The sequence below is a fragment of the Fonsecaea monophora genome (genome assembly GCF_001642475.1).
Source record: "Fonsecaea monophora strain CBS 269.37 chromosome Unknown Scaff95, whole genome shotgun sequence".
Classification (NCBI taxonomy): domain Eukaryota; kingdom Fungi; phylum Ascomycota; class Eurotiomycetes; order Chaetothyriales; family Herpotrichiellaceae; genus Fonsecaea; species Fonsecaea monophora.
The window spans coordinates 52,223-79,905 of record NW_019174026.1 but is presented as its reverse complement, the minus strand read 5'-3'; the positions used below and the strand labels follow the sequence as shown (position 1 = coordinate 79,905).

At 53.0% G+C, this 27,683-nt stretch overlaps 10 protein-coding genes across 10 annotated transcripts; 5 read left to right on the top strand and 5 right to left on the bottom strand.

Moving 5' to 3' along the window:
- Nucleotides 1–8,376: 8,376 nt before the first annotated feature.
- AYO21_09530 (hypothetical protein) lies at nucleotides 8,377–9,219 on the bottom strand (the record flags this gene model as incomplete). Its single annotated transcript, XM_022659463.1, has 3 exons — nucleotides 8,377–8,471; nucleotides 8,552–8,990; nucleotides 9,043–9,219. 3 exons carry the CDS (start codon nucleotides 9,217–9,219, stop codon nucleotides 8,377–8,379), a joined length of 711 nt encoding a protein of 236 aa, XP_022508240.1.
- A 151-nt stretch (nucleotides 9,220–9,370) lies between these two features.
- On the bottom strand, nucleotides 9,371–9,941 carry AYO21_09529 (hypothetical protein; the record flags this gene model as incomplete). The annotated part of the gene is made up of 2 exons (XM_022659462.1): nucleotides 9,371–9,715; nucleotides 9,780–9,941. The coding sequence occupies 2 exons, from the start codon at nucleotides 9,939–9,941 to the stop codon at nucleotides 9,371–9,373; spliced, it is 507 nt and encodes a 168-aa protein (XP_022508239.1).
- Nucleotides 9,942–12,249: 2,308 nt separating this feature from the next.
- AYO21_09528 (hypothetical protein) lies at nucleotides 12,250–12,871 on the top strand (the record flags this gene model as incomplete). Its single annotated transcript, XM_022659461.1, has 3 exons — nucleotides 12,250–12,264; nucleotides 12,320–12,654; nucleotides 12,724–12,871. The coding sequence occupies 3 exons, from the start codon at nucleotides 12,250–12,252 to the stop codon at nucleotides 12,869–12,871; spliced, it is 498 nt and encodes a 165-aa protein (XP_022508238.1).
- Nucleotides 12,872–15,995: 3,124 nt separating this feature from the next.
- AYO21_09527 (hypothetical protein) lies at nucleotides 15,996–17,190 on the bottom strand (the record flags this gene model as incomplete). Its single annotated transcript, XM_022659460.1, has 2 exons — nucleotides 15,996–16,563; nucleotides 16,625–17,190. The coding sequence occupies 2 exons, from the start codon at nucleotides 17,188–17,190 to the stop codon at nucleotides 15,996–15,998; spliced, it is 1,134 nt and encodes a 377-aa protein (XP_022508237.1).
- Nucleotides 17,191–17,682: 492 nt separating this feature from the next.
- Nucleotides 17,683–18,978, top strand: AYO21_09526 (hypothetical protein; the record flags this gene model as incomplete). The annotated part of the gene is made up of 2 exons (XM_022659459.1): nucleotides 17,683–18,448; nucleotides 18,683–18,978. 2 exons carry the CDS (start codon nucleotides 17,683–17,685, stop codon nucleotides 18,976–18,978), a joined length of 1,062 nt encoding a protein of 353 aa, XP_022508236.1.
- A 412-nt stretch (nucleotides 18,979–19,390) lies between these two features.
- On the bottom strand, nucleotides 19,391–20,377 carry AYO21_09525 (hypothetical protein; the record flags this gene model as incomplete). Its single annotated transcript, XM_022659458.1, has 1 exon — nucleotides 19,391–20,377. One exon carries the CDS (start codon nucleotides 20,375–20,377, stop codon nucleotides 19,391–19,393), a length of 987 nt encoding a protein of 328 aa, XP_022508235.1.
- A 1,061-nt stretch (nucleotides 20,378–21,438) lies between these two features.
- On the top strand, nucleotides 21,439–22,140 carry AYO21_09524 (hypothetical protein; the record flags this gene model as incomplete). Its single annotated transcript, XM_022659457.1, has 1 exon — nucleotides 21,439–22,140. One exon carries the CDS (start codon nucleotides 21,439–21,441, stop codon nucleotides 22,138–22,140), a length of 702 nt encoding a protein of 233 aa, XP_022508234.1.
- Nucleotides 22,141–22,491: 351 nt separating this feature from the next.
- On the bottom strand, nucleotides 22,492–23,325 carry AYO21_09523 (hypothetical protein; the record flags this gene model as incomplete). The annotated part of the gene is made up of 2 exons (XM_022659456.1): nucleotides 22,492–23,115; nucleotides 23,164–23,325. 2 exons carry the CDS (start codon nucleotides 23,323–23,325, stop codon nucleotides 22,492–22,494), a joined length of 786 nt encoding a protein of 261 aa, XP_022508233.1.
- Nucleotides 23,326–24,168: 843 nt separating this feature from the next.
- Nucleotides 24,169–24,858, top strand: AYO21_09522 (hypothetical protein; the record flags this gene model as incomplete). Its single annotated transcript, XM_022659455.1, has 1 exon — nucleotides 24,169–24,858. The coding sequence occupies one exon, from the start codon at nucleotides 24,169–24,171 to the stop codon at nucleotides 24,856–24,858; it is 690 nt and encodes a 229-aa protein (XP_022508232.1).
- Nucleotides 24,859–25,532: 674 nt separating this feature from the next.
- AYO21_09521 (hypothetical protein) lies at nucleotides 25,533–26,396 on the top strand (the record flags this gene model as incomplete). The annotated part of the gene is made up of 1 exon (XM_022659454.1): nucleotides 25,533–26,396. One exon carries the CDS (start codon nucleotides 25,533–25,535, stop codon nucleotides 26,394–26,396), a length of 864 nt encoding a protein of 287 aa, XP_022508231.1.
- Nucleotides 26,397–27,683: the final 1,287 nt, after the last annotated feature.

Genomic DNA, 27,683 nt, shown 5'->3' with positions numbered 1-27,683 from the left:
CTGGAATAATCCTGCGAGACGGAGGAGCATCCGGGAAAGCGATTTCTTGCCGCTACTAAACCGACGTGCAGCGCAAAGGTCGATTCTGCCGGTAAATCAGAGAAATACTCGTCAACAGTCGAGGCCACCGAGTCAAGAAGGTCTCGAATAATGGCACCGACTATGATGGGACACTGTTCAGCGGGACGAAATTCGAGTTCGTTATGTTCGAGCAGGGGCCAGATCTGGGCCGAGAGCAGTGGGTTGACACATCTCGCGATGGAACGTGTCATAGCTCGCGATAAAATGTATCTCGCGATAGGACGTGTCGTAGCTCGGGATGGAATGTATCATGGGTCGCGATGGAATGTATTATAGTTCACGATGGAATGTATCGTGGCTCGCCATGCAATGTATCTCGCGAAGGAATGTATCGTAGCTCGCTATGGAATGTGCCTGACGATGGAATGTGTAACGGGTCGCGATAGATTGAAGGTCGCGTGGAATGTATCTCGCCGTGGAATGTATCTCGCCACGGAATGTACCATGGGTCGTCATGGAATGTGTCGTAGCTCGCTATAGAATGTGTTGTGGCTCGCGATGGAATGCGTCTCGCGATGGAATGTATCTCGCGATGGAATGTGTCTCGCCATCCGAACGCAGCATCGATGACCAGCCTTTTGGCAGTACCAATCCAAATCTCCAGGTCCGGATAGTCCGTGGAGCAAGACAGTCCGGGCCGCTGCGATCGTAGTACCCCAGCAGAGGACAAGCTCAGTGGCTTCGCTTTTCTCTGAGAGAGGCCGTGTTGGAGATATCCGCGAAAGGAGTGGAGGAATGGGAGAAATGTAGACAGGCAGACGGACCGACATAGAACGTGGAGTATGAATCTGCGTATTCACGAAGACTCTCGTAGGCGGAGGAAAGGTGAAGATCATGCGCCTTTATATCCCTCCTCCTGTTCCTGCTCCTTCTCTTGGAGACCGACCGAACGCGATATTGAGTTGAGAATATCCGTAAACCTTTGGGCATAATCAATCCCTGGGTAGGTCTGGGGAGAGCACGCTTCGGTCGTGGTAGGGTAGTGAACGGCAAGCTCGGTCGCTTCGATTTTCGGTGGAAGAGGCCACTTCAGAGAAATCTGCAAAGGGAGAGGACAGATGGTTGAAAGGTAGATGGAGAGACAGACAGACATGAAGCGTGGAGTGTGAATCGGTATACCCATCAACATTCTCGTGGTGTGAAGGGGGACAAAGGTTATGTGCATTTGTTTCTCTGCGCCTGCTCCTACTCCTTCTCTTGTAGACCGACCGACCGTGGTATAGATGTTAGAATCAGCCTTTTGGCATCACCAATCCCTAGCTAGGCCCAAGCGGAACACGCTTCGATCGTGGCAGGGGGGGACAGAGTTGGTCGCGTCGCTTTCTGTGAGAAAAGTATTGTTAGAAATCCGTGAAAGTGAGAGCGGAAGGATGAAGGAAGGATAGACAGACCGACAGACCGACAGACCAACATCGAACGCACAATATAGAACAGAATCGGCATGTCCACGAAGGGATGGCAATATTGAGGATGAGAGCGGCTCGAGTTGTTTCCCTACTCTTGCTCCACCTCTTGTATTGGATCCGAGCAATCGGAGCATCGATCATCGTCTTCGGTAATGCCCACACCCATAATCACCAGACAGATCAGGGCGGAAGAAGATAATGTGGTTCGATCGTAGGAGTAGGACAGGGTCGTTCATTTGGCTTTCTGTAGAAAGCGATGTTAGCTTGTATCTGCGAATGAAGAGTAGAGGTGGAGAGGTAGATAGACAGAGAAGCAGCGAAACAGATAGACGTGGAAGAAGGAACATGAAATCGGTATGAATGCGGACAGCCTCGCAATTGTGGTATGAAGATCGTGAATTTTTGTTTGGCTTCTCCTGCTCCTGCTCCTCCTGCTGCTCTTGTGACTGACGGACCGCGATATTGACAGTCAATCATTCTTTTGGTACCACTGCGCGTGCCCACTGCCCAGAGGGTGCATGGGCTGGGGGAGGTCTCTCCTCAGGAGGATTCTGGCTCGTCCGAGGCCGTTCTGTCGTCTGGCCTATCTAAGTCCGCACTTTCTCGTTAAACAGGAAAGACAAAAGGATTCTGGTCCCTCCGAGGCTGTTCTGTCTTCTGGACTATCCAAGTCCGCACTGTCTCGTTGAACAGGAAAGACAGAACGCCCACCATCAAGGACAACACCACCAGGACAACCATCCATTGCATGGGCTTCGTCCAGGATCCGAGGCCGTTCTGTCCTCTGGACTGTCCAAGTCCGCACTGTCTCGTTAAACAGGAAAGACAAAACGCCCACCATCAAGGACAACATCGCCAGGATAACCACCCATTGCATGAGCTTCGTCCGGGAATGTAGACAATGTGCCTCGATCGGACAGGACAGGACGGGACCGGGTCAATTTCTTCGCTTTCTGTCAGAGAAGCCACATTAGAATAGCTGCGAATATGAAAGAAAGTAGAGACGGTGAGAATGGTAGATGGATCGACGGACGGCGGGAGGGACATGGAATATGGGATATGAACGTGAAACGCGCCATCGATATCGACACAGAGAGCCTCGCAATTGGGACACGAAGGTCATGAATATTTGCTCACCTTCTCTTGCTCCGGCTCTGCTCCCGTAGGCTGAGGCCCGCGACATCGACAATCAGTCAGTCTTTCGATACCACTACACTGTCGATTCCCAGGTCCGAGTGGCTGGAAGAAGACAACGCACTTCGATCGTGGCGGGCGAGGGATGACGGTCAGTCGCGTAGATTTTCTGTGAGAGAATTCTCTGTCAGAGAAGCCACGTTAGAAATACCTTCGAGAGAGAAAGCAGAGGGGCGTAGAGGGGCAGACAGATAAACATACCGACGGACGGCCATGGGATACGGGAAATAAAACAGGCCATCGGTATGGACACAGAGGCTCACAGCTGTAACATGGAGTTTGTGGCTTTGTTTCCCTTCCTTCTCTTACTCTTGCAGACTGACGTGCTGCGCCATTATCGTCTTTTCGTGTTTGCCGCACTGCCGATTCGCAGGTCTGATTGAATGGTAGAGGACGACGTACTTCGATCGTGGCAGGAGAGGACAACGGCCGGTCGCTCAGCTTTTCTATGCATGAAGCCATGTTAGAAACATCTGCGAATATGACGGTAGAGGGGGTAGGAAGGTAGACAGGAAGGCAGGCAGACAAATACACATACCGACGGACATGGACCACGGGATACGGAACCGGCCTTCGATATCGACACAGAGAGACGCGCAGTTGTAACGTGAAGATTGTACTTTGCTTCCCTACTCTTCTCTTGGTCTTGCCGACTGACTGATCGCGACATCAGTCTTTTTGTCGCTATCACATTGCCAATTCTCGGGCGCGAGTGGGTGTAAGACGGTATGCTTCGCCCTTCGATCGTGATGGAACAGGAGAGGACGGGATACGTCAGCCGGTTAGCTTTTCTGTGAGAGAAGCCGTGTTAGCAGTGCCTGCGAATCTAACAGCAGAGGAGGTTGGAAAGGCAGATGGATAGACATACCGGCGGAGAGACATGGAATCTGCGATATGGAACGTGAAATCGGTATGGAATCGAAATCGCCTGCGGACATCGTCTTGGGAGGTGTGCGAGGTGAAGATGTGCCCGCTGGACGATTTCTCCCGCCATAGGTCGACGGACACAACAGAGAGCCTCGTAGTTCTGACATGAAGATTGTGACTTTGTTCCCTTGCCTTTCTCTTATTCCTGTAGGCTGACTGGCGCCGATATCACAGTCTTTTCGTCTCTGCCACACTACCAATTCCCAGACCTGAGTCGGTGCAAGACAATACGCTTCGTATTCGATCGTGGTAGGATAGATAGGATGGGACGACGTCATTCGTTTCGCCTTCTGTGAGAGAATTCTCCGTCAGAGAAGCCACGCTGGAAGTATCGACAAAGGTGAAAGAAGAGTAAGGTGAAATGAGAGTAAGGTGAAAGGAGAGCAAGGTGGAAAGGTAGACAGACAGATAGATTGGCCGCTCAGTCACGATCTTGACAATCAGAATCAGCCTCCTCGATGCTGTTGTTCCACCAATCCCCTGGCCAGGTCTGGGTTGAAGAAGATGAAGAACTTCGCTTCGATCGTAGCAGGACAGGATGGGACGCCGTGATTCGTTTCGTTTTCTGTGGGAGAAGGTGTGTTAGAAGCATCTATCAAAGTGAAAGGAGGATGTGGAAAGGTATATAGACGGGTGGATGTAGAACATCGAGTGTGAGCCGGTAAACACACGAATATCATCGCAGTATGATGTGATGATTGTGGTTGTGGCCCCATTTCCCAACCCTTGCTCTTGCTCTGACTCTTGAAGACTGACCGATCAGCCACGATGTCGACATCCAGAACCAGCCTGTTCGGTACGGCAATACTGGTAACCCCCCCGGAGAGGTCCGGACTGGAGAAGAGGACGCGCTTTGCTTCGATCGTAGCAGGGCGGGCCAGGGTGGGGCGGTCCGCTTTGCTATGGGGCGGCCACGTTAGGAGGGTCTGCGGGGGTGGGGGTGAAGCGGGGTGTAACGGTAGACAGATAGACGGACCAGGAACGTCAAACGCGAGCCGATAAGCACACGAATCTCATCGCAATATGATGTTAAGATTGTGACAGTAGCTTTGTTTCCCAACCCTTGCTCTTGCTCCGACTCTTGTCCTCTGACCGATCAGCCGCAATATTGACAATCAGAATCAGCCTTTTCGGTACCATTCCTCGCGGACAACGGGTTCAAGGTCGTCTGCGTGGACCGGTACATCGTAATGACGCAGTGCACGGTCGAGATGATCGAGGCCGAGGGCCACCAGTGGAGCGGTGATCGCGATCCACGCCGACGTGACGGACGAGGTCCAGAGCATCGTGGACACGGCACTGCACTACCAATCCACGGGGCAGGTCTGGATTGAAGAGGACGACGGGTTTCGTATCGATCATGGCAGAGGGGATTGAGTCAATCGCTTCGCTGCTCTGCGAGAGATGCCACGTTTCTGTAAGAGAAGCCACGTTAGAGGTCTGCGAAAGCGAAAACGAAATCGGAGGTAGGGTATAGACAGACAGACGGACCGGGAACGTAGAGCATGGAGCATCAATCGGCCCATGATAGATACGAAGAGTGTCGTAAAGCGAGGAACTTCCGCGGATCCTGACGGTTTGACTCGACACGGCGAGGTAAAGGTCGTGAAGACCGTGAAGCCTGTTTCCTTGTCCCTACTCTTGTAGACGGATCGCCTGACTAACCGTGGTATTGATACCGTGTCGTTTCAGTACCACCTGTCACCAGGTAGTCTGGTTGCTTCCCTGCTCCTACTCTTGCAGACTGACCAACTGCGATATCGACAGTCAGAATCCGCCTTTGTGGTACCATGGCACTACCGATTGAATCCCCTGGCCAGGTCTGGATTGAATAAGGTAATGCGCTTCGCTTCGATCCTGACAGGACATGATAGAGTCAGTGGATTCGCTCTCATGTGAGAGAAGCCACTTTTCTGTAAGAGCAACCATGTTCGAAATCTGCGAAAGCGAAAGCTAAAGCGGAGCCAGGGTGTAGAAAGACAGACAGACAGAGAATGTAGAGAGTATGGAGCATGAATCGGCGCATGATGGACACGAAGATTGTCATAGTGAGAGTCAAAGGTCGTGAAGACCGTGAGCTTTGTTTCCCTATCACTACTCTTGTACACCGCCTGCAGTATCGACAACCAGCCTTTTCGGCACCAGCGATCCCCCATCAGTCTTGCTGTTGCCTACTCCTCCTCTTGCAGACTGATCGACCGCGATATCAACAAGCAGGCTTTCGGAAACCACTGATTGTCGCTCTGGTCTGAGTGGAAGAAGACGAGACGCTTCGATTTCGATGTCGATCGTAGTAGGATATCGTAAGAGGATGGGACAGAATCGGTCATTCGCCTGTGAGGAAGCCATGTCAGGAATATCCTGTAACTGCGACTGCGGACAGAGGGTGGAGGTGGAAAACAGGTGGACAGACAGAAGACGGTTCGACTTGAAATATGGCACTGGAGAGACGAGCAGGAGAGACGAGCTGGAGAGAGGAGCAGGATATGGATATGTATGCGCCCAAGGTATTGGTGAAGGGGCGCATGTAGGCAAGGATATGAATAATGTGAGGTAACGGGTAGTTGAGAGGAACCGAGAAATGCACAGGATATGAGCAGCGGAGGCAACATGAATCAAGACGGAAGAAGATGAAATTGGACTCTCGGCGAAGGGGGGAAACATGCAAAACGTGTCAAAAAACAGAAAATCATTGAATGCGAAGAGGAATGTCCAAGACGTCGAGGGGCATGAAGGGTGAAAAGAGGGACATGAGAGAAGAACCTGCAAAACAAACAAAACGAAAAGCCACATGCAAGAATTTGACCAGCGCGGCCGAGTAGGCCGAGGTTCGTAGTCAAATCGTGTCAGACGCACAGATGCAGGCCTCGTGAGCCCCGTGGTCTCACGGACACTCTACTGAACCCGCCAGAGTCTCTAAGAGGCTCGGGGGTGGCATCCCCAAATCCGTCCGGCCCAGCAGTAGTAGGCGCGCCACTACACCCAAGAAAAATATGCGTGTCATCTAGCGTTTCTTCGCTTCCTCAACGTTCAAGAAGGATACACATGAAGTAGAAAGATACGCAGGACGCTCAGCCATACTCTCTCCATCGCTCATCATATCTTCTGCATTAGTCGTTTCCTTTGCATCGATCGGGTCATGGTCGTGGAGGAGGGAGCCATAGCGCCTATGGTAGGAAGGCAGCAACGCCTGTAGTAAGGGAGCTGCCGCGGTGTGGTACATACGGGATTCGATGCTCTCTGTTTGGGGACTTAACGGCCGGGTGCCGATACACCCTTCCGAATGACTTGGAACTTTTCTCCGGATGACGGATTTTTTTTTTTTTTTTGACAGCAACGCTTAAAACATGTACAAAGGTAAAACGTACAAAAAGCGCCACGAAGAAGGGGAAATTCCACATAGAACATAAAATAGACTGTGAGGCGTAAACCCTTGGGGTTTCAGCCTCCAATGGCCCTTAGATGAATTGTGGAATTATGAATAGGATCTCAGGTGCACCTTTTGCAATCTCATCCTCTCCTTGCACCCAACTCTCTTTGCCTCGCCATATTTTTGCCGAGTTGCTTCGCTTTCTTTGTTCTCATCTCATCGTTGCTTTAGGACCTATCCACGCAGGCTTCCTCGAGTCTCGCCTAAGCCGGCTTAGTAGTGTAGATGGTTGGAGAAGAGGCATGCTGGACTTACGGGACTCAATTCCTCGGGCGCTTCGTACAGGTATCGCATGCCTCGCACAATCTATGAGTTGGTAAGTAAATATCAGTTCGGAGGTGATGGGGATCACGAACAAAAAGTCTTGGAACGTATGGAGCAGGAAACTCTTCGCTCAATATCTTGCACAAGGTCGGGATAGAGAGTCGGTGGGATTGAACTCGATCAATGACGAACCACTCCATGCCTTCGCGGGTAGGAAGGTAACATTGCCCTGGTTCAAATGCTTTCGGCATGCTGATGGTGACGATGATCAGAGGCTTGAAAGAGTTGGATGGACAGGAATCGTGCTGAAGAAGCGAACTGACTTGAGTTTTGTATGTTTTGTTACCAAGGAAGGTAAGATGTAAGAGAAAGAAGAAGAAGAGGTCGAGGAGGAAGAATTTATGTCACGAACCGGAAAGTATCACTCACACGTAATAACCCCTTATTGTTGCAAGTACCGCATGCTCACCGCCTAAGGGAAGCTCCTTCCCTTATGCTTTAAGTCTTAGTCAGGATATACTATTAAGGAATACCTGTACCTACCTGTTACCTGTCGCTGCCCTCTGCCTATCTCTATAGGCCGTTCCTGACAATTTAAGGCGAATATAAAAGTAGAAGTAACCATGAGTAGCCATGAGTGGCCTTGAGCAACTGTCCTGAACCGCCATCAGCTGGGGGACACGTGAATATAACTGGCCATATCACCTGTGTAGGCAGCAGTGCGTGAAGATGACGACGGCGGTGGTGGCTCAGGAGGGTTTTCCTTGCTTCCTTGCTTCCTTGGTTGCTTGGTTGCTTCAGAATATGATCCAGGCAACGTGAGTCCTACCAGCTCGTCCCTGTACATGATATCATGCCTTCGGGCCCAATGCACCTTTCAAGTGCTTTGCGGCCGACTAGCAGATATCTTTGGACCTGTGGCAGGCGAGCTTCGTCATGTTGTCCCATGGAAATGGACGTGCTCGACCAAATTCCCCCTTCAAGCGCTTTACGTCCGACTGACGGATATCTTTGGACGCGGATCAGGCGAACTTTGGCATGTTGCCCGTGGAAATGGATGTGCTCGACCAAATTTCACCGCCGCAATGCGCGCATGCTGCACATGCACAGCATCACGTAGGCCCCGCACGTCTTGCCGTTCGGGTCTCTCAGCAGCTTCGCGTATCTGTCTATCACCACGAGCATCGTGTCGCACTTGTAGCCGAGCAAGACCATGTGTGTGTCCCCGCCCATCTCCTCTTCCATGTACGGGTTCCCGGTGGTGGTGGTGTTCCTGGTTGTTTCTCGGCCCGATTGCTTCTCCCATCGATCCGTTCTTGCAATCGTTCGCGCAGAAGAGTCCAAGTGCTGCGGTAAACGTGCAGGGTGCCCGGACGCAGATGGTCGGCCTCGGGCTTGACTCGCATTGCGTAGTGGTCTTCCTGGCAAGGCTCCGATACGATCCAAGCTGTATAGCGAGCATTACCATAGACATCTTCCAGCCTCATCATGCAAAGGACGACTTCTTGATACACTTGGTTGTCAAGAATCGAGGAAGTGTCGATGTAGATCTGCCATATTGATGATTGCAGCCAGCTTGACCGTGGACTGATGGCAATCTTGAACCGCTTTGGCGTCCCAGATGATCTGCCCCCCATGACAACCTCCTTGGAGTATCTGAGCCAGCGTGCTTTGGGCCCGACTGGGGACTGCCAGAAAAGGCTGGAGGGAGTGGCCAAATTGGCTCATGATAGCGTGTACTTTATCAGGCCCTGCGGAAGCTCCTCCATCGGCGCTGATCTTGATATCGACGCGGACGAGTTCGTCATTACTCTCCTTTTCGTGTACATCGGCACGCGTTGTGATGAACAAGCTGCCTGGAAGACTAGGCGGTCTGCGGAATATGCGCGATGAGGGAAAGCCGGCGAATGTTTCCATTGCTTTTGGGTAGTCTCGCCGCCGACTGCGTCCTCAGCTTGCGGTTCGAATCGCGTGCGTGAATGAGATGACTCCTCCTCAAGCCGAGTCTCCTCGACATTCCCCGCTTGGGCCATTGATAAAGTAAGTGTTTGACTTCCTTTTGTGCCTTTCAAATCCTCTCAAGCATCTCAGGATATCCAACGTCGGGACTGGGTGCCTGATGAGTACTTGGTAAAGTGCCTCTGTAGGTATGGGAAGAATGACTCGCGCCGACGTCCTTCCACTTGTTCAAGCCCTCTTCTGCGTTGCGGTCGGACGTCTCTGTGTCTTGAAGCGAGCACAGCGCCTCGACGCAGTGATCGAGGCTCCTGACGGCGGTGCTGAGCCAGTGGTACGGCGTGGTCGTCATGCATAGCTCCGGGTCGAGAATGATCAGGTTCATGCCAATGCCGGAATGAAGGAACGCCTCGTTGTGCTTGGTAGAGTCGTCCGTGCCGCCGCCTAGGTTGAAGTACTTTGGGGGTCATATCAGCGCATAGCTCGATTGAGGCAGTTCAGAGAGGCGAAGGAAAGGGTACTGAATACCTCGTCCAGGTCTTTCCTTCGCAGGAGGGGGATCGAGAGGTGAACCCGGCTTTTGCCAAAAGCTGCGGCTTGTAGTGAATACAGATTGAAGAGTCGATTCGACCAGTAATGTCGCTCATTTTCCAGTCTTCGCTATTGCCACCAGCTCGATGCATGGCACGTTGGGTGTCTTGAAAGGTGTACTGTGTGTGTATGGGTTTGGCAATGAGAGGGCTTCAACATGATGAACATGAAGGCCCTCGCCATGTCAAGGTCATGATCGTGGCTGTGGCTTTGTTTCCCTCCCCCTGCTCGTGTAGACCGACCAAGGTATGGACACGAAGAGCCTCGCAATGTTAAGGTGAAGATTGTGACCGTGACTTTATTTCCCTGCTCCAGCTCTTGTAGACCGCCCACAGCATGCACATGGAGAGAGGTATGGACACGAAGGGGGCCGCAATAGTGAAGGTGTGAAGATCGTGAATTCTTGTTTCCCAAGATGAAGGCTGTGACTGCGACTTTGCATCCCTGCTCTCGTAGACCGACTGCGGCATGGACACGGCGGAAGGCATGGACACGAAAAGGGCCGTAGTGTCAAGGCGAAGATCGTGAAGATAGTCAACTCTTGTTTGCCTTCTCCTACTCCTGCCTCTTCTCTCGTAGACCGACAGCTCGACGTATAGACAATCAGCCTTCTCTTCACCACTGTGCCGCCAGTCCTCTGGCTTGGTCTGAACAGAGTAAGAACAGGACAACGCGCTTCGATCGTAGTAGGACAGGACAGGTTTGGACAGGACAGGTTTGGACAGGACAGGTTTGGACAGGGAAGACTCGGACAGGATTGCTTTGCGGTCTAATTGATGAGATTGTAGTCCGGAAGAATCTAACTAGTGGTTGCAACGACAACACGGTAGATATTGGTATGCGCTCAGCCTCGTGAGGAGTAGCCAGCCTTGTGCGGAGCACCGTGACAGATAGGATCGGAGGCTGGGACAAGGCTGGGACAGGACAAGGCTCGGACGTGCTCGGACAGATTCGGACAGGCTCGGACAGGCTCGGTCAGGACGGGCTCGGTCAGGAGAGGCTCGGTCGCCTTCTGTCCTTTACTGGTGAAGCCATATTAGAGTCATCTGTAAAGGATAAAGCCGAAGTGGGGTGGAAAGGTAGACTGACAGACAGACAAGCATCGAAAGACTTGCACGAGCCATGTGATCTTCCTCGCTGCAAATATTGCAAGTCATGTTTCGGGGTCGAGGACAGTCTCGAGCCAGATATGATATCCCTCGCCACAGTCCCGGCATGGTATCTTCTCGTGCCTGAGGTAGCCTTAGGGGTTGGTTGCGGTATCATGGTCGCGTCCGAAGGGGCAAGCTCGATGGTAGACCGGAGCGTGTAGTCATGAAGTGGAATAAATGTCAGAAGATATTCAATTTAAGTTGACAGGCTGCTAACAGTGTATGCGCAGAGTATGTAGTATCCCAAGACACAAAGACAGAAGGGGTATGTAGTGAGAAGCCCACGGTGTTCGCGGTCGACTGACGAAGTCTCAGATTTGGATAGCAGTGGGCGAGGTGCTTCGCATCTCTTGCAGTTGGGGCAATTCACGAGTCGGGCAATCCATAGCCAGATGACCTTCGTCACCACCATCTATCACGCTGACCATGCTGTGCCATTGATGGTTGAGTCAATTCGGGCAGTGGTGCTGGCCAATTCTTCATCGCAATATCGATATCCAACCAGGTGCACAGATATGCCCGAGGCGCATCTTGCGGCAGGCTGGCTTCTCCTTGCTTGGACAGCTCTACGGCATCATATCAGTATCAAACATCGTGATACCAGAGATAAGACGTACCTTGGCTGAACGCCTCCAAGACTCGCAGAGATAGAACACGGATCATCACTCAGCATGCTCTCGAAGATCCTCATGATATGAGGTGAAGATCGTGACGTTTTGTATCTGTCTCCCTACCCCTTCTCTTGTAGATACCCCTTCTCTTGTAGACCAATGACGGTATGCAGATGGTGAGAGGAATGGACACGAAAAGGGTCGAAACGTTGAGGCGAAGGCCGTGAAGATCGTGGACTTTTGTTTCTCTGCTCCTACTCTTGTGGCCCAATTGCGGCATGGATGGACACGAAGAGGATTGTAGATACGAAGAGGATCGTAACGGTAAAGGCCGTGAAGATCGTGAGCTTCTGTTCTCTTGCTCCTACTCTGGTAGACCGACTGCGGGATGGACACGAAGTGTATCGTAACAGTGAAGGCCATCAAGATCGTGAGTTTCTGTTCTCTTGCTCCTGCTCCTGCTGGTATAGACCGATGGCTCGATGTATAGACAATCCACCTTTTCAGTACCACTGCACTGCCAATACCCTGGCCAGGTCTGGATGGAACACGGACACGACAGTGTACTTCGATCGCGGAGGGAGAGGACAGGACGGACGGACAGGCTCAGTCGCTTTCTGTCTTCTGTGAGAGAAGCCATGTCAGAACCAGAAGTAAATGAGAAAGCGGAAGTAGGATAGAAAGGCTGACTGACTGATCGACTGGCAGACGAGACGAAAGACTTATACGAGCCATATGACCTTCCTTACTGCCAGTATTGCAAGCCATCTTTCGGGGTTGAGGACAGTCTCGAGTCAGATGATCCTCGTCACCGCAGTTGCGGCAGGTTGTCTTCTCACGGGTCGGACAATGGATAGCCATATATTCCTCATCGCAACAGTTGCGGCAGGCTGGCGTCTCCTCGTTTGGACAGTCCTGCGGCACCATGTTGGTATTGAATATCGTGTTACCAGAGACAAGATGTACCTTTGCCAGATGCTCGCCATTCTCGCAGACATGGAACATGGAATGTCAATCGGCCTGCCCACGAACAGTCTCGTGCGGTATGAGGCGAAGATCATAACGATGTGTCGTGATTCTTGTTTCCCTCCCCCTTTCTCTTGCTCATGTAGACCAACGGACTGCGGCATTGCCAATCGGATTGAGCCTTTTCGAATCGCGCATTCCCAGACCTTTGTGGCGGACAACATTGGTCCTGGAGGACTCATCAGGATCGCAGAGGAACACCCGTTCAGAGGCTCAAGAGTGGGTGAAAAGTAGCGGCCACGTCGCCGCCAGGGGATTCCAGAATGGTGAGTTTTACAGGATGGTCTGCTCCTTGCTTTTTTCTTCCCAAGGCAGCTCTGAACGGAACCAGACGCGGCTTCGACCGTGGTAGGAAGGAGAGGACAGGATCGGATAATTCGCTTTCTGTGAGGAACCCAGGTTAGAAACACCTGCGAATATGGCGGTGGGAGGGTGTAGGTGTAAATGCAGACGGGCGGAGGTATTTGGAGCGTGGAGTATGGAATGTGGGACACGGAACATGAAAGGGGGAAATATGAGAGAGGAATCTGACATGGGTATGTATATGCCTGCGTCATCAATGAGGGAAAGGAACATGAGCAATGCAGAGGACATGAGGAGTGGGGTACACGAGAAATTGAGCGGACCTGAAACGAGACGGAGGGAGATGAAGTTGGACACTCGACGAGGAGAGGAATATATACAGACAACATGCAAGAAGTCGAAGACTGCGGTGTCCCGCCGTGGCCTTGACAATGTTGAGTGTTGAGAGTGGGATCCCCGCACGAGGCTGACTACCCCACACGAGGCTGAGTGTCTATTGACTCTTCTACTGCGAGCTGCGGGCTATTACCAGTTGGACTCTTCCGTCGCAGAATTCATGTGATACTCATGTCATGATTGCACCCTAACAGCAGTGGCTCCCCCTGCTCCAGGTTGCGCCGTGATACATAATGTAGTATGAAGATCGTGACTTTGTTTCCCTGCTCCAGCTCCTCCTCCTGATCCTCCTCCAACTCCTCCTCCTGCTCCTATTCTTGTCGACCAATTGATTGACCGACCGCGGCATCGAAGCGTCGAGGTATTGACCATTCGTCGCTTTCGCACTATGAGTCCGTAGGTAGATCTGGGGGCAACAAGATGGCGCGGTCCGACTTCGATCGTGGCAGGCAGGGCAGGAAAGGGCCAGGTCAGGCTTGGTGGCTTTCTGTTGACTGTGAGAGAAGCCATGTTAGAAACGTCTGTCGAATAGAAAGCAGAGGGAAGGTGTACACAGGCAGACGGACATGGAATAGGGAACACGGGCATGAATCAGCCCATGGCGAGATACCTCCTCCAAAAAGCCGGCTGCGGTTCGGCCAAGGACATGTCCTGAGCCTCTGCGACCCCGTGGCTACCATTGACTGCGTTGACGTCCATTTTCGTGTCTTTTCCAGTTCCGTCGCGGTCCATCCGTCCAGTTTGTGTGGGTCGTTGGTGTCCCAGTTTGTGGACTTGACCTGAGATCCCACGGAAGGCGAAAGGAAGGGCTCTTGTTTTTGCAATTGTTTGTTGGCAAAGGCATCTCCTGTGCCCAACTCTGCCAATTCGATATTTCAGTTGCTCGAGATTCCACCGTAACCGTGAATGGTTCATGATTGAGGACCGAGCCGCCGCGTCCCTGGCCTGGTCTTGCAGCCAACGAGGCGACCCTGGCGTGAAAGGTAGGAGTGGGTGTGGGAATGGTGTGATCGGAAGAAATGCAGCGGCTTGACTGGGGCAAAGTATCCAACACGAGAGAGCCAAGTCTCAGCGCTCTGCATACTGCGAATTCTCTTGCACTCCAGCTCTTCAAGTCAAGTGGCCTCTCGGCAGCCCGTTGTGGCCAACGCCTGGTCACACCATATCGCAATCCATCCTTGGGGACCAGCACAACCACGGCCAGTTGGGCGTGACTGTCTTCTTCTTGGGCCGTGCAGCCAGAGTTTCAAGGGCGGCAGAGGTTCAAGGGTGGCAGAGGTTCAAGGATTTCAGATTGTTGAGCTGAAGGAGTTGCATCAAGGGTCAACGAGGAGGCGCAGAATCTGAATCTGGTGCATCAGCCTGGAGACGACGGCATTCCTGGGACCATCTCCACGTCAGTACCTTTGAGCAATCAATTCGGCTGGTCACAGACCTCCTCGAGTGTGCAAAAATCCCTTCATGTCCGCCACCACTCTCACGCCAAACCTGCGAAGTGAGATCGGGCTCGGACAATTCGAAGGTCCGGATGGTAAAGGATGCCGAATATTCAATGAGATTGACCTTGGCGCGCTTCGTTGGCGAGCGGGAGACACCACGCATAGATCGCCATGAGGACCGTTGGAGATAGCAAGCGAGGGATGAGCAGGCGAGTGGCGAACGCATTGGGGGCCGCGGGTGTGGGTGATCATGGTGACTTGACTGGTATGCATTCCATCCGCCGCACCTGCGGACTTGTTGTGTGCCGCGGTGGGGATTATTCGGCTGATGTTCCCGATACAGTTAAGGGGTCCCCGTGGGGCGTCCATGATAAATTGATTGGCACAAAAATCTTGGAAATTATTCGGCTAACACTCCTAATACGGTAAGGGCAAGGCGGTTGAGCTCCTTCAAGTCTAGCGACCTCTTGGCAGCTTACTGTAGTAAACGTCATGACAATTGTCTGAGACAGTGAGCGACGGCCAGGAGGTGAACGAACAATCCGGGGTCCCGGGGGAAGCAAGCTGAGCTTGATCTGGCCGGTCTGCGGCAATGTTTTAAACGGTCGATAGATTTCCTTTCGATATGTAGATACTCGTACGCCAATGTGATGCACTGCGACGCGGCTGTCATCTGCCCGCAACCCCGAATCGGGTTGTTTGCTCGATATTCATTGCGTTTGCTCGTGATTCCGTAAGGTGTGTCGTTCTCAGGCTAAAGGGCGAGAGGGCAGGGCACAACGGCACTTTCGTCCATTGGCAGCCCTCTGGCGTCTTTCAGCCGTAGTTTTTCAATTCATATGTCTAGTTCTTTTGGCTCCACGGTCTCTCCAAGTGTGAATTCAGGACGCTGCCGCGGCCAACCTGGTGAATGTCGCCTGGAAAGAAACTCCCGCATTTTGGGCCCGTCAGGATCGAGAAGTCGTTGAGGTAGCCCCTTTCCAATGCGAATCGAACGAGAAACTCCCAGAGGTCAAGCGAGGGTGGGCGGGAACGCGGCGGTATCACTGGCGAACCGAATTGGTTGCAATCAGTCTATGGCGGTGGACGGAAACGCAGACAAGTCTCATTCACGTTAAGTGTGAGATACCCCGCACAATGCTGATTACTCCGCACGAGGTCTGCCAGAGTGTTCATTAACTATTCTATCGCGAGTTGCGCGAGTTGCGCGCTATTACTATCTAAGACTCTTCCGGCCCAGCGGCCTTGTCGTTGGCGTCCTCCTTGTTGGCAGGCTTCTCCTGCTCATTGGTGGGCTTCTCCTCCTCACCGGGAGGCTTCTCTTCCTCATCGGAAGCCTTCTCTTCCTTCTCGGCAGCCTTCTCCCCCTCATTTGCTGGCTTCTCCTGATTGTCAATGACCATCACCTCTTCATCATTGACTGGTATCCCCCCTTCATTTGCTGGCTTCTCCTGATCATCATCGATGACCATGACCTCTTCATTATTGCCTGGCATATCCTCCTCATTTGCTGGCTCCTCCTGATCATCGACGGCCATCGCCTCTTCATTGTTGGCTGGCATCTCCTCCTCATTTGCTGGCATCGCTTGAACGGACTCGTTCATGGCGAGCAAGGCTTGCTTTGCCGTGAAGGACGCGAGGTCCTTTTTCGCCAGATCCACGAAAGGCAGCTTGTTCTCGCGGGCAAAGGTTTCGTCGAACTGCATGCATGCCATCTGGGGCACCCAGCTGAATTGACTAAAGGTTTCGTCAGCATACCTTGGTTGTTGTGAGGTAAACTCGTAGCCACTGTAGAACGAAAGGAAAGAGAAAGTGGCAGCAAGGAAGAGACAAGACTCGGGGCACCTACTCCAGCTGTTTTCCTCCATCGTCTTCGCTGTACCAGAGCGAGGGACTGGTGTCGCGGATGAAGTTCTCGATGGTGGTGGTTTTGTCCGGGACGCCTCCCGCACCACCGCCCTGCTTCTTTTCTTTCTTACTCCACGCCTCGGCTTCGGAGATAAGATCTCTCAGTAGGTCTTGCAGCCTCGGGTCACTGTTGGGCGTGCAGATACGTATGGCAAACCAGGTCTTGTCGGGACTCCAGTAACACAAACAGACAAAGCCCTCCGTGTGAAAGTCATTTTTCTCGACAGGACGCAAACCCGGCACCTCGGGGGCAGGGATCCAGCAGGTGATCGAATCATCGTCGGTATCGGGTTGCTCGCCGGTCGAGGAGGTGGCCTTGGGAGCTGCAGGTGTCCTGGTGGTGCGTTTGGTTGGGCCACGTTTGCCCGAGGGGCGTTTGCCAGCGGTGCGTTTGCCAGCGATGCGTTTGCCCGCGATGCGTCGGGAGGGCGCAGGAAGCATGAGAGTGGAGTTTGTTGACGAAGGTGGCGCGCTGGGTGCCTTCTCCATGCCTCGCGTGTGGACCATTGTGCAACAAACGAAATGGACTGTGGTGAAATTTGCAAGAGAGGAATTTTGGTGGCTGAAGGGTTGAAGGGTTGAATAGCTCAGCCGCACGTAGTCTCTTGGCACCATCACGTGCCACCTGAGCCCTGCTTCCTTGGCACCACCGCGTGCCACTTGGAATGTCTTCACACAACAGAACCTCGACCTTTCAAGACAGTCCTTTGTACTGCGATTCAATCAATTCACTGCCTGTTGAGGCTATTCACATCGATTGAATCTGCGATCGTGAATAACACATCCAAGAAACCCGCGAATCCTTGTCAGGCTAGCTGACCGGTGTGTGTGTGTGGGTGTGTGTGGGTATGTGGGGGCCTGTTGCCCTAACCCTGTTGGGAATGTAAGCCGAATAATTTTCCCCGCTCCACACAACAACAAGTCCGCAGGTGCGGCAGATGGAATGCATGGCCTCTTACACGAACAACTCTCATCACCTTCTGTCTTCCACCCTCGTCGATGCCATCCTCACAAGATACTGCTCAGGTTGCCTCCCCGGCCGGTTCACTCGCGCCAACTGAACCAGCCATATCCTTTATGGCCAGCGCTGTACCTGACGAACCCGAGACCGCCTCTCCAGAGCAGACCGCTTCTCCAGAGCTCCGATGGTCCCCGGCCGCCTCACTTGCGCCAACCGAACTAGCCATATCCTCTGCAGCCCCCACTGTACCTGACGAACCCGAGACCGCTTCTCCAGAGCTCCGATGGTCCCCGGCCGCTTCGCTTGCGCCGACTGAACCAGCCATATCCCTTGTGGCCCCCACTGTACCCGACGAACCCGAGACCCCTTCTCCAGAGCTTCGATGGATCCTGCACTTCATATACTCGTGGGAAGGAGGAGTGAAGAGTGTTGATTGTTACGTCTGTGAAGGACCGAAGATCCCACTGAAGCAGAGCGAGGCCCTGTCCACTCCGGCCCTCGTCATATTCAGTAACGCACACGTGCTGTTCACTGAACCGCCTCCGAATGACGCCTTTCGCGAGACACCTTTCCTCACCTCGAAGACACTCAGGGACTTCAGCAAGGACAGTTGGGGTGCCGTGAAGCCCGACAACATCAACATCTCCCTGTGCAGTGTCGGTGCGCTTCTTGGGGTGAAGACGTACAAGCGTACGAGGGCTATACGCAGGGCGGCTCGAAAGATCATGAAGGGCTGTATGGACATTTCCGATGATGACGGCGGAGAATGGGATTGCACCGCGGAAGCTAAGGACCTTTGCGAGTGTAAAGATTGCCTTGGACGTTATGGGAGGCCAACTGGTGCTGGCAGTAAACGGCAGCTGGCGATTGATGATGAGGAAAGGGATCGGATCGAAAACAGGACGGTTACATTCACGGAATAGACCATGGTGCTTGGGATATATGTATGGGAGGAGGGTTCTCGAGCAAAGGCGAAGAGTGTGCCTGTTTTATCATGTATGTCATTTACGTATCTAGATCCTTTGAATTAATTCCCAGTTTCCAGGCATATCAGTTCCCCCTTTATTGCCTCCTCGGTAAACCCGGCTTCACTACCGGAGACAAGTGAGGAAGATCAGCAACCTTCCAGCGAGGATGAGGATGAGGATGAGGAGGATGAGGATCAGTGTGTCATCGAGGAGACTCATGAAGAAGAGCCGTATGCATTCCAGCCGGAAGGGAATGAGACCGATACCTCGGCCGATCAAGCCTCCAGTGGCGGGGACGAGGAGGAGCAAGAGGGCGAGGATGACGACGAGGTCGAGGAGATTCCCCCGGGAGCCCGAACTACCTAAACCACGGACACGGCAGCATTAGGCTCTTCAGACCTCCGTGGTCGAAAGGAGGAGGGAGGGCCATCAGACTGCGGATATACGGGCTTTAGGAGATGAGGATGGAGAAGCAGCTAGGTTCATGGCGCTGTTCAAGGAAGTACATGTTTTCTTCGCTGCCTGGCCATGCCCGGGCTCAAAGTTTCTCTATCTTACCGAGGGATGGGCGGAGGATCACCTCCTGGACAAGAGGATAGTCATAGAATAGTTATTTGAAATTGATAGCATTATACACTGCTTAATTGTGCCTATATAATGAGTGTGACACCCTCTAAGGGGCGATGGCGAAGGCCTGAAGCTCAAACAGGGACCGAAATCTGGGGTGGAGGGATCCATCATTCCATCTTTCCATCATTCCACCATGTAATCAGAATGGCTAACCTTCTGCACGTACCAATTTCTTGAAGCCCCGGCGGCACCATTCGGCGAAACGTCGCCGTGGTGATGGGGCCTTCTCTTCAGAAGGCAAGGGCCTGTGGAGTACAAATGTAGCCAGCGGCGTCACTTTGGACCCAACGAGCAGTTCATCCTCCCCCTTTTCCCCGGACCCGAGGGTTGACCCAGGGGTGGGGACCTGGGTCAGCCCGTCGTCGTCAGACCCGAGCTCTAGCCAGCTGGTGTAGGCATCTTCGATCAACTTGTCCATTGCCACCATGGAATCCGACTTTGAGTGTTGTTGAGAACTGCGAGCGGTGGTTGATGAATGTGCCTCGCCGTCGTCAGACGGATCCCGACGAATAGGGTCTTTGGGGTCATCGAGACCTTTCGTCAATTCCGCTCTGCTAATTTTCTTCGCGGGGAGCGTGCTGGCTCTCATGTGCGGCTGCTCAACAGTTATCTTTATTGTGTTGGCGTCAGCCCCAGTCCGCTGCTGCACAGACTCTCTTTCTTCCCGTTGAATTGCCTCGACGAGAGCAGCCGGCACTTTGTTCCTAGTCCACCTGGAGGGGAGGTTGTTGATCTTGCAGTAATAGTCGTCGAAGAGATTGTAGGCCTGCTCTAGGGTTCCGTGGAAGACGAGAGTGGTAAAATAACGGATCGTACGGAATTCCGATCGATACCGAGGGCCGTAGTCCAGCTCTCCGGACTGTCCGGCTTCAAACCAAAGCACCTTGGCGCTTGTGACAATGATCAGCGTCGTGTTCGCCGGTACGCTGACGGGACCGAGATCGGCTTCTTCTCCCCCGCATCTGTAAATAAGCTTGCTGTTGCGGCTGAACAAGAGCTGAGGAACAAGATGGGGACGAAAGGGATAGGGCGAGAAAAAGAAGGTGAGCGCGCCACCCTGAACGATGTCCGAGACTAAAGTCTCATACGGAGCCAGTTCAAGTTGCCGTTCAGAACGCTTCTTGTTGAGAGCCATGATGCTGATGAGTAGGATTGCTGATGGTAGTGCGAGGAGATGGATTTGCAGAACGAATCGATCGCAGCGGATGGGTGGGCGAAATCAGGCGCACTTATCATCGCCTGATGGATTGTGATACCCCGCGGATGAGCAGCTGATTTTTTGGCATGCACCTTTGTATTGAATCACGTTCGGAAACTTGGAAATTCCCCTGCTAGCGCTGGCGCCCGCCGTCCGTCTCCCCTTGTTCATGCGAACGCCGGACTAGGCTAACCCGGCCAAAAGTAAATTGTTACGTCGAACGAGATGAGATGTCTGTTTAATTGGGTGCCACACTCAACGTCGCATTGGCTGATTGCCCCGGCTGTCACATCCACTAGCGCTTTGGATGCCACGCTGAGTGAGGTCTTGGCTGCGATGCTGGATGATGCGTTGAGTGTGGCATCAACTGCTCTGTCTTGAGTGTGCACTGCCCCACCTTCGGCAATTCTATTGGCTGAATTATGGGGGTCTGCGGGCGCCACATTGGTCACTTCAGCCGCTAAGGTCTTGGCCGTCACATTCGCTAGCGCTTCCGAAACGACGCTAAGTGATGCCTTGGCTGCCATGCTTGGGACGACGCCTCACCACAGTGCCAACCACACCCCTTTTCAGGGTTTCTGTCCTTTCCCCCCTTTTTTTTGCAGGTCGCCACTCAGCCGGACGTGTATGACAACTCTGCGGAAGAAGATGACCAGAGCATGGAAGACGAGTTTTGAGGACGTACCTATGGGGCCGTGGCCTGTCAGATTTTCGCAGCCATGCTCACCGACCCGGATGGCCAGGGGATGACCATACGGTCGAGGAGGACAACTATCCCTTCCCATCCCTGAGGTTGTACAGCGCATCGTGGTAACACAGCCGTTTGGAATATTATTCTCACACAATAAAAGCTCAGCCTTTTCAGATAGTCCTTTGTACTGCAGTTTCAATCAATTCATTGCCTGTTGAGGCTCAATCGCATCGATCGTAATAAGGAATAGCTCTTTTTTCCTCGTTCAATCCTCTACACGACTGCCGTTCGCCTGACGGTCACCACGATGGCGACACTCAGGCCAGCGCCACTAAAGCGGACGCCAGATACTCTCTTTGCATACAACTCATGCTTCTGTCTCGACAATGTTGAAAACCGAGACGGATGGGCGCTTCGGCCGGGCGACCTTTGTTTTTTCTTCGGCAACATGATTGTGCAGATCGAAAACGACGGGGAGGAATACGAGTACTCTGAACCCCTCGTCGATGAAGAGCACACCCGCGGTTTCGTGGGAGACATATTCCACGATGATCCCGCTGCGAAGTTCTACGTTGACCGGTTCATGGACAAGTGGAAAATGTGGGAAAAGCGTCGCTCCAAGGCAGAAGCTTCACACCAGTCGACCAAGAAAGATGACGACGCGTCTACCCCCTCCAAGACAGATGACGCATCTACACTCTGCGAAGGCAAGAACGATGCTTCCAATGACACAGACCAGCAAAAGCCGAGGCCATTCTTCAGGCACCGCTCCTTTTTCTGTCCCGACCATGTCGATGAACGACACAGATGGGAGCTCTACCCGGGCGATCTTGGATTTTTCCTGGATGGAATCGTCGCGATCAAGGCTGACGGCGAGGAAATTGTTGCTACGACCGACAAGGAACGTTATGACCTTCTCGATAAGAAATGCTATGGCGAAGAGGTCGTCATTTTCCTCGTGTGCAGGACGTGGAAGCGACGCTGTGACGATTTCAACGCTTCGCAATAGACCGCCGGCCAAGGAGATGTTGATTCCTCCCCCAAAGGCGACGCGGGATCCGGCCAGGATGTTGAATGAAGATGGGATGACACAACTCAGACGAGCGAGGATGATGGCAAAAACGATGGAAGAGTTACATCCGAAGACGATATGCCGGCCACTGAACAGCTCACGAAGAAGCGGAAAACTGACGGGGACGATGTGCGAGCCGCAAAGTGGTGGACCTTGGCGCAGTGGTTGGGCGTATCGCGGTGCACTGCGCAAGCCGGTGACCTATCTCTTTTACACTTCAGGGGGATTATGCGGTTCAGGATACCTGTGAGATGTTTTCATACATCATATAGAGGCCTGATATACTTGTTATGCTATCTCAAAGCTCTGCCGTTGTAACTTCTTGAGTAGGCTATTCAGTACATGTTCTTCTTCGGCCGAGATATCAGACCCAAGAGCACGACAAAGGAAACAGATGGTCTGGTGCTCGATGGAAACACCATTCTTCTCAACCACCTCGTAATATGTGTCCACGCCGTAATCCGCCTCTTCGTCATGAAGCTCCTCCGGTGTCCTTTCCCCATCCCCCCTAACAATGAGCACCTGATCGCAGTCCGGAAACTGCCAGCGAACGCAAACCATTCCTCGTTGCAGGGGAAGTTTTCCAGCCAGCTCCTGTCCTCTTTGTAGCGCAGTTTTGTCATTAAGCGTCAGTGACGGAGCTAAATATCTTGCCGCTTTTTTCAGGGTGGGACTGATCATCGTGAAGCCTTTTGAAACGACCGCCCCGGAAAGGTGCCTCTCCAGTCTGGGTGGAAAATTCTTGCCAGTGTAGAAATCATCGTAGTAGTCATCCAGGTCGTGGTAAATTACCTGGTTGCCTCGTTCCAGGTGTAGCATAGTGATCAGGAGAAGTTTTCCGCCGAAATAAGCCTTTCCGTCTTGCTCCCGCAATACGTCTTTCCCGGCGAGATTGAAGACGGTCGGACGATGCTTGACGTCTGTTAGCGTCGGTAGGATTAACAGACGAAAAAAGCTTACCGGATCGCCTCGCCGACTTTCGGAGGACCTTGAAGCAAAGTCTTCTTGCTGTTGATCAACTTTCGGATCGCCTCGCCGACTTTCGGAGGACTTTAAAGCAAAGGCTTCTTGCTGTCGATCAACTTCCGGGTCCCACCTCAAACTCTTTTTAATTTTAACCATTCTGCTAAGGCTATCGAGCGTAGTTAGGTCGCGTGGAGAAAGCTTTCTTTGAAGGTCCTTTTATCAATGTGATGCTCGTCAGTTGACGCTCAAATCTCCAGTTCCTCAGACTAATAACTACCGCTTCTAGGTGTTGCTGCACACCAGACAGTCTGCCAACATGGCGTAGATACTTACTTACCTCGTCACCCATCCCTCACTTTGACCAGCGGGCTGAATGGCTTCCAGGGAGGTGTGATGAACAGCGGCTTGAGTAAATTGATGCATTCAAGCGGTAGGCCGGACCCGTGTCTCCGACGATTGCGTCCAACCATTGCCCTTACCCCGTCAAGTCACCGTATTGGCACCTTCCGCCTGACGACAACAAATGATGAATGAAAGACGATCCTTTCCTTTCTGAGTGAAAGTTGACAGCAGACAGCTCGCAATTACGACCAGGTGCGGCACGTTGCTCGCCATCCCTGAATGCACTGGCATGAGGCCCTGGTCTTGCATGCCGCAACTCTGCACCTGATGACTGTTTCTCAGACACGCCAAGCCCAATCCTTGTTGGCCTTTGGAGAGATCAAAATCAAAAACAGGTTATTCTCATTTACAAAACGATAGTTCATCTGCAGGTCGACGCCATGGCCCCCCCCAGCTGAACGCCACGATAGACGAGTAAGACACAGACTGGCCTTGGCTTACGCTACAATCAGGTCTTGCCAACACCTTGTACCACCCTCCTTCAGGAGACACCCTTACGGACGCCGATTAAGACATAACTTGGGCACCACCTGCATCAACCTGCATCACTGCATCCTTCTCCCAACCTTTTGCATTCCTCCGACACCGACACAAACAATGGCTGACCAGTATCTTCCCTGGCAGCTGGTCAACGGCGACATACGTATCAAACACACACTCGGCGGGGCCGAAGTCGATATGACCTGGTCCAGTAACGCTCCCCGACGCGAGTACATCGCCACATCGAACCTTGAGCGAAGCCTGGTCTATTTTTTCTCCGGGCCATCTATCGATATCGCGGAGGCACTCCTTTATGAAACCTCTGGGGAACTGGACCCGACATTTCGCGGCTCACTGGAAAGACACTTGAAAGAACACCCGCAGCAAGTCGTGCAGGCGCTGGTAGAATACCTGTCGCCGTGGCAATTCACTTCTCTCCGGATCATCTGCACGGACCACAGTTACTGGCGGGTTCCGGGAACTTTTATCCCCTCGTTCGTCGTGACTCCCAAAGAGATCGTCTGCGATCCCCTGTATCCTCAATACAACAACTTCACGCCAAGGAACTTGCTGCAGTACGCCCATCCTTATGCGTCCAAGGAGCAGTTGGACGATGTTATCAAGCAGTACAACGACCAGTGGACACAAATGTATCAGCAGCAGAACCAGGGTGTGGAGCAGACCTCTGCTGGTGGACCGAGCATGGTCCAGTTTCACCCATGGTCCTCCCAGAATCAACAGGGTGGCCCCCCTCCTCCATTCTCAGTGATGTGGGGGTTCTCAGCGATATGGGGGCCACCAGCCTAGGAGTATGTCTTGGGTCATGGAGGGAGGGTGACAAGGATGACCCAGCAAGCGCGCCGGTGCTCGTCGCTATGGGCGTGGGTTGGGCATGAGAAGTGGGAGGCCTGAAAGCGCCGATCCCCATGCTGTACTTAGTCGACGTATCCAATGATTGTACCACTTGACCTTGGCGCCTTCAGGCCACCCACCGATACCCACGTGTGTGTGTGTGTGGAGACACGATATACTCGTCCGGCATTCGTTCTACGCTTCCCCGGCTGCTACACCGCTCATCCGTATATGCCAAGGCGCTAGACTCGCTTAGAAGGTAAAACATCCAATCAACGACTCAGGATCGTTTCAGCCCGCAAAAAACTCCTCAGATGCCCTGAGGCAGATTCTGGGTCCGCCAGCTTGCGAGAGAGACAGGAGAGGCAGCAAACAACAGAGTAGAAAAGAAAGGATTCTAAACATCAGCCTTGGATCCGCAGAGATTTTGTTCAGAAACCCAACCCAAATCCCCGTCCATCAGACTTCTCTCTCCAAGGTCTTCAACTTTCCACTTTGTCGTCGTCTTTCGCTCAGAGTTTCTTTCCAAGCTTCTTCAACTTTACCTTCCTTCCGCTCAGAGTTCGCTCCAAGCTCTTCAACTTTCAACTTTACCTTCCTTTCGCTCAAAGTATATCACCACATCGACAATGTCAGAGAATCTCGCGCTGTGGCAGAACACCTACAATACCGACAGGAACGGAAACCCTATCAAGGCCGAGTTTATGGGACAATTCGGGGTCACACCCGTTCGCCTGGTATTTTGCAAAGAGGCACCCTCCACCGAGGACGTGGACCTCGCTCCGGACGGGGCAATTCCGATCTTCTTTACCAGACAGACACTCGACTGGGACGGGCCTCCGGAAGTCGACAACAAGCGTGTCATCGTGTTTGGCACCCGCGAGTATCGAGAATGCGGCTCGCGCAGAAGCCAGCCCTGGAGCGACGAGATGAAGCCGCAGCGGGAGCAATTGTTCCTCCCCATTGAGCTCGCGGTGCTCCACGACCCGACCATCTACCTCCACGCGGCGGCTACATTGTTCACAGGCGTGACGGAGGATCAACTGGAGGCGATCAAAAGGGACATGAAGAAGCCGCCGCCGCCGCCGCCGTCGCCGCCCCGGTTCATTCTTTCTGTCTCGGAACCGCAGGAAGAGCTTGCCGAGACACTCGCTCCGCCCAACACACCGGCTCCGGAAGACCTGGGTCTGGAGTCTTTGTCTCTGGGAGGAGGAGAAGACCGTGCTGCGACTCTGCCTACGAAGGTCATGATGAATATGCGGGTTCGAAGGCCACGGTCTCGAGGAGGTCCTCAGCAACAACGAAAGCTACTTCAAAATCGGCGAAAATGCATCACGCACGACAGGCAACGACCCAGGGCAGCGAGCTTGGTTCGAGGCCATCGGAGGAAGGACAGTGTCGAACGTTTACGGTCAAGGCCTAGGTTGGATACATGGAGGAGTCTCGTTCTTGGTAATATGCTCGATTGGGACAACATCGCGGCTCGATGTTAAAAGCGGACTGTGTCGGCTCCTTCACCCGGTGAAAGGAGGCATAGCTTTTCGTAAAGCAGCCCGTCGGACTCCCTTACGCACTCTCTCCTTCAATCAAAAAAAGTACCTTCCTTTCCCCAGGCCTTCCGAAGCTTCCTTCCTACACCGAATTGACTCAGTATCTAGAACCGTAGCGGCCGGGATTGACCGGCGATTCAGTCACGTGGAGATGAGGCATGACTGTGACATGGTGTAGATGATGACCTCACTCGAGGCATTCGTGCCCTTCCACCAGGTCGGACAAGAAACACCTGAGCAACTGTGCAACCAGCCAGAGCGCCCACCCGAAACGAGTGACGGCGAGACAGACTCGCAGAGGCAGAGGGAGGCTCCACCTTTCGACCCACCCTCATTTCCACCTATTTCCGAGGGAGCTGGGGATACGTGAAACTATTGGTGGACAGGGGCGCCTCCTAATCAAACCAGAATGGCTGGCTGGCTGGCCGGATCCACAACTGCGGCGGGTCTTTCGGGCCAAGAATGTGTAAACCAATCGAAATGTTTTTGCCAAGGACAGTTGCTGCCCAATTCACCCGAGCCCCGCATGAGACATGGACCCACTTCCACCACCAGGTCTTTGAGGCCTAACAATGTACGTAAAACCAATGCTAAATGGGTACCCACCCTCCTTGGGCCTGTCTGTGAGGCCAACAGTGTGAACCAATGATGATGTCTTGGTCAAGGACAGTCCGTTTCCTAATTCACCGAGTCGGTCGTCTGTAGGAGGCTTGAAGCAAAAGGTCCTGACTGCATGAGGCCCTTTACCACAGCCAGTAAATTCGTATCGCACGCCTTTTTGGTGGTTACACAAACGAGCAACGCAAAGGGTCGCCTGTCAATGAAAGTGCCTGGGGCCGAGACCTTCACCTCCCCTGTTCAGTGAATACACAACTGAGCATTGCAAAAGGTCTCCTGCTGTCAACGAAAGGGTCGAGACCTTCAACTCCCCTGTTCAGTGAATACACAAATGAGCAACCCCAAACGCCACCTGCTAATGAAGGAGCGAAGACCTTCACCGCTCTTTTCAGTGGTTACACACCTGAACAATGCAAAAGGTTCCCTGTCAATGAAAGGGCTTCACCTCCCCTTTTCAGTGGTTACACACCTGAGCAACGCAAAGGACCGCCTGCTGCCAGTGACAGGGCCAAGACCTTCACCGCTCTTTTGCCTGTCGAATGAATTCCCCTGCGGGCCTCGTATTGCCAGACCGTGTGGGAAGGCATATCGTTGCCTGGGAAAAGTCCAGGC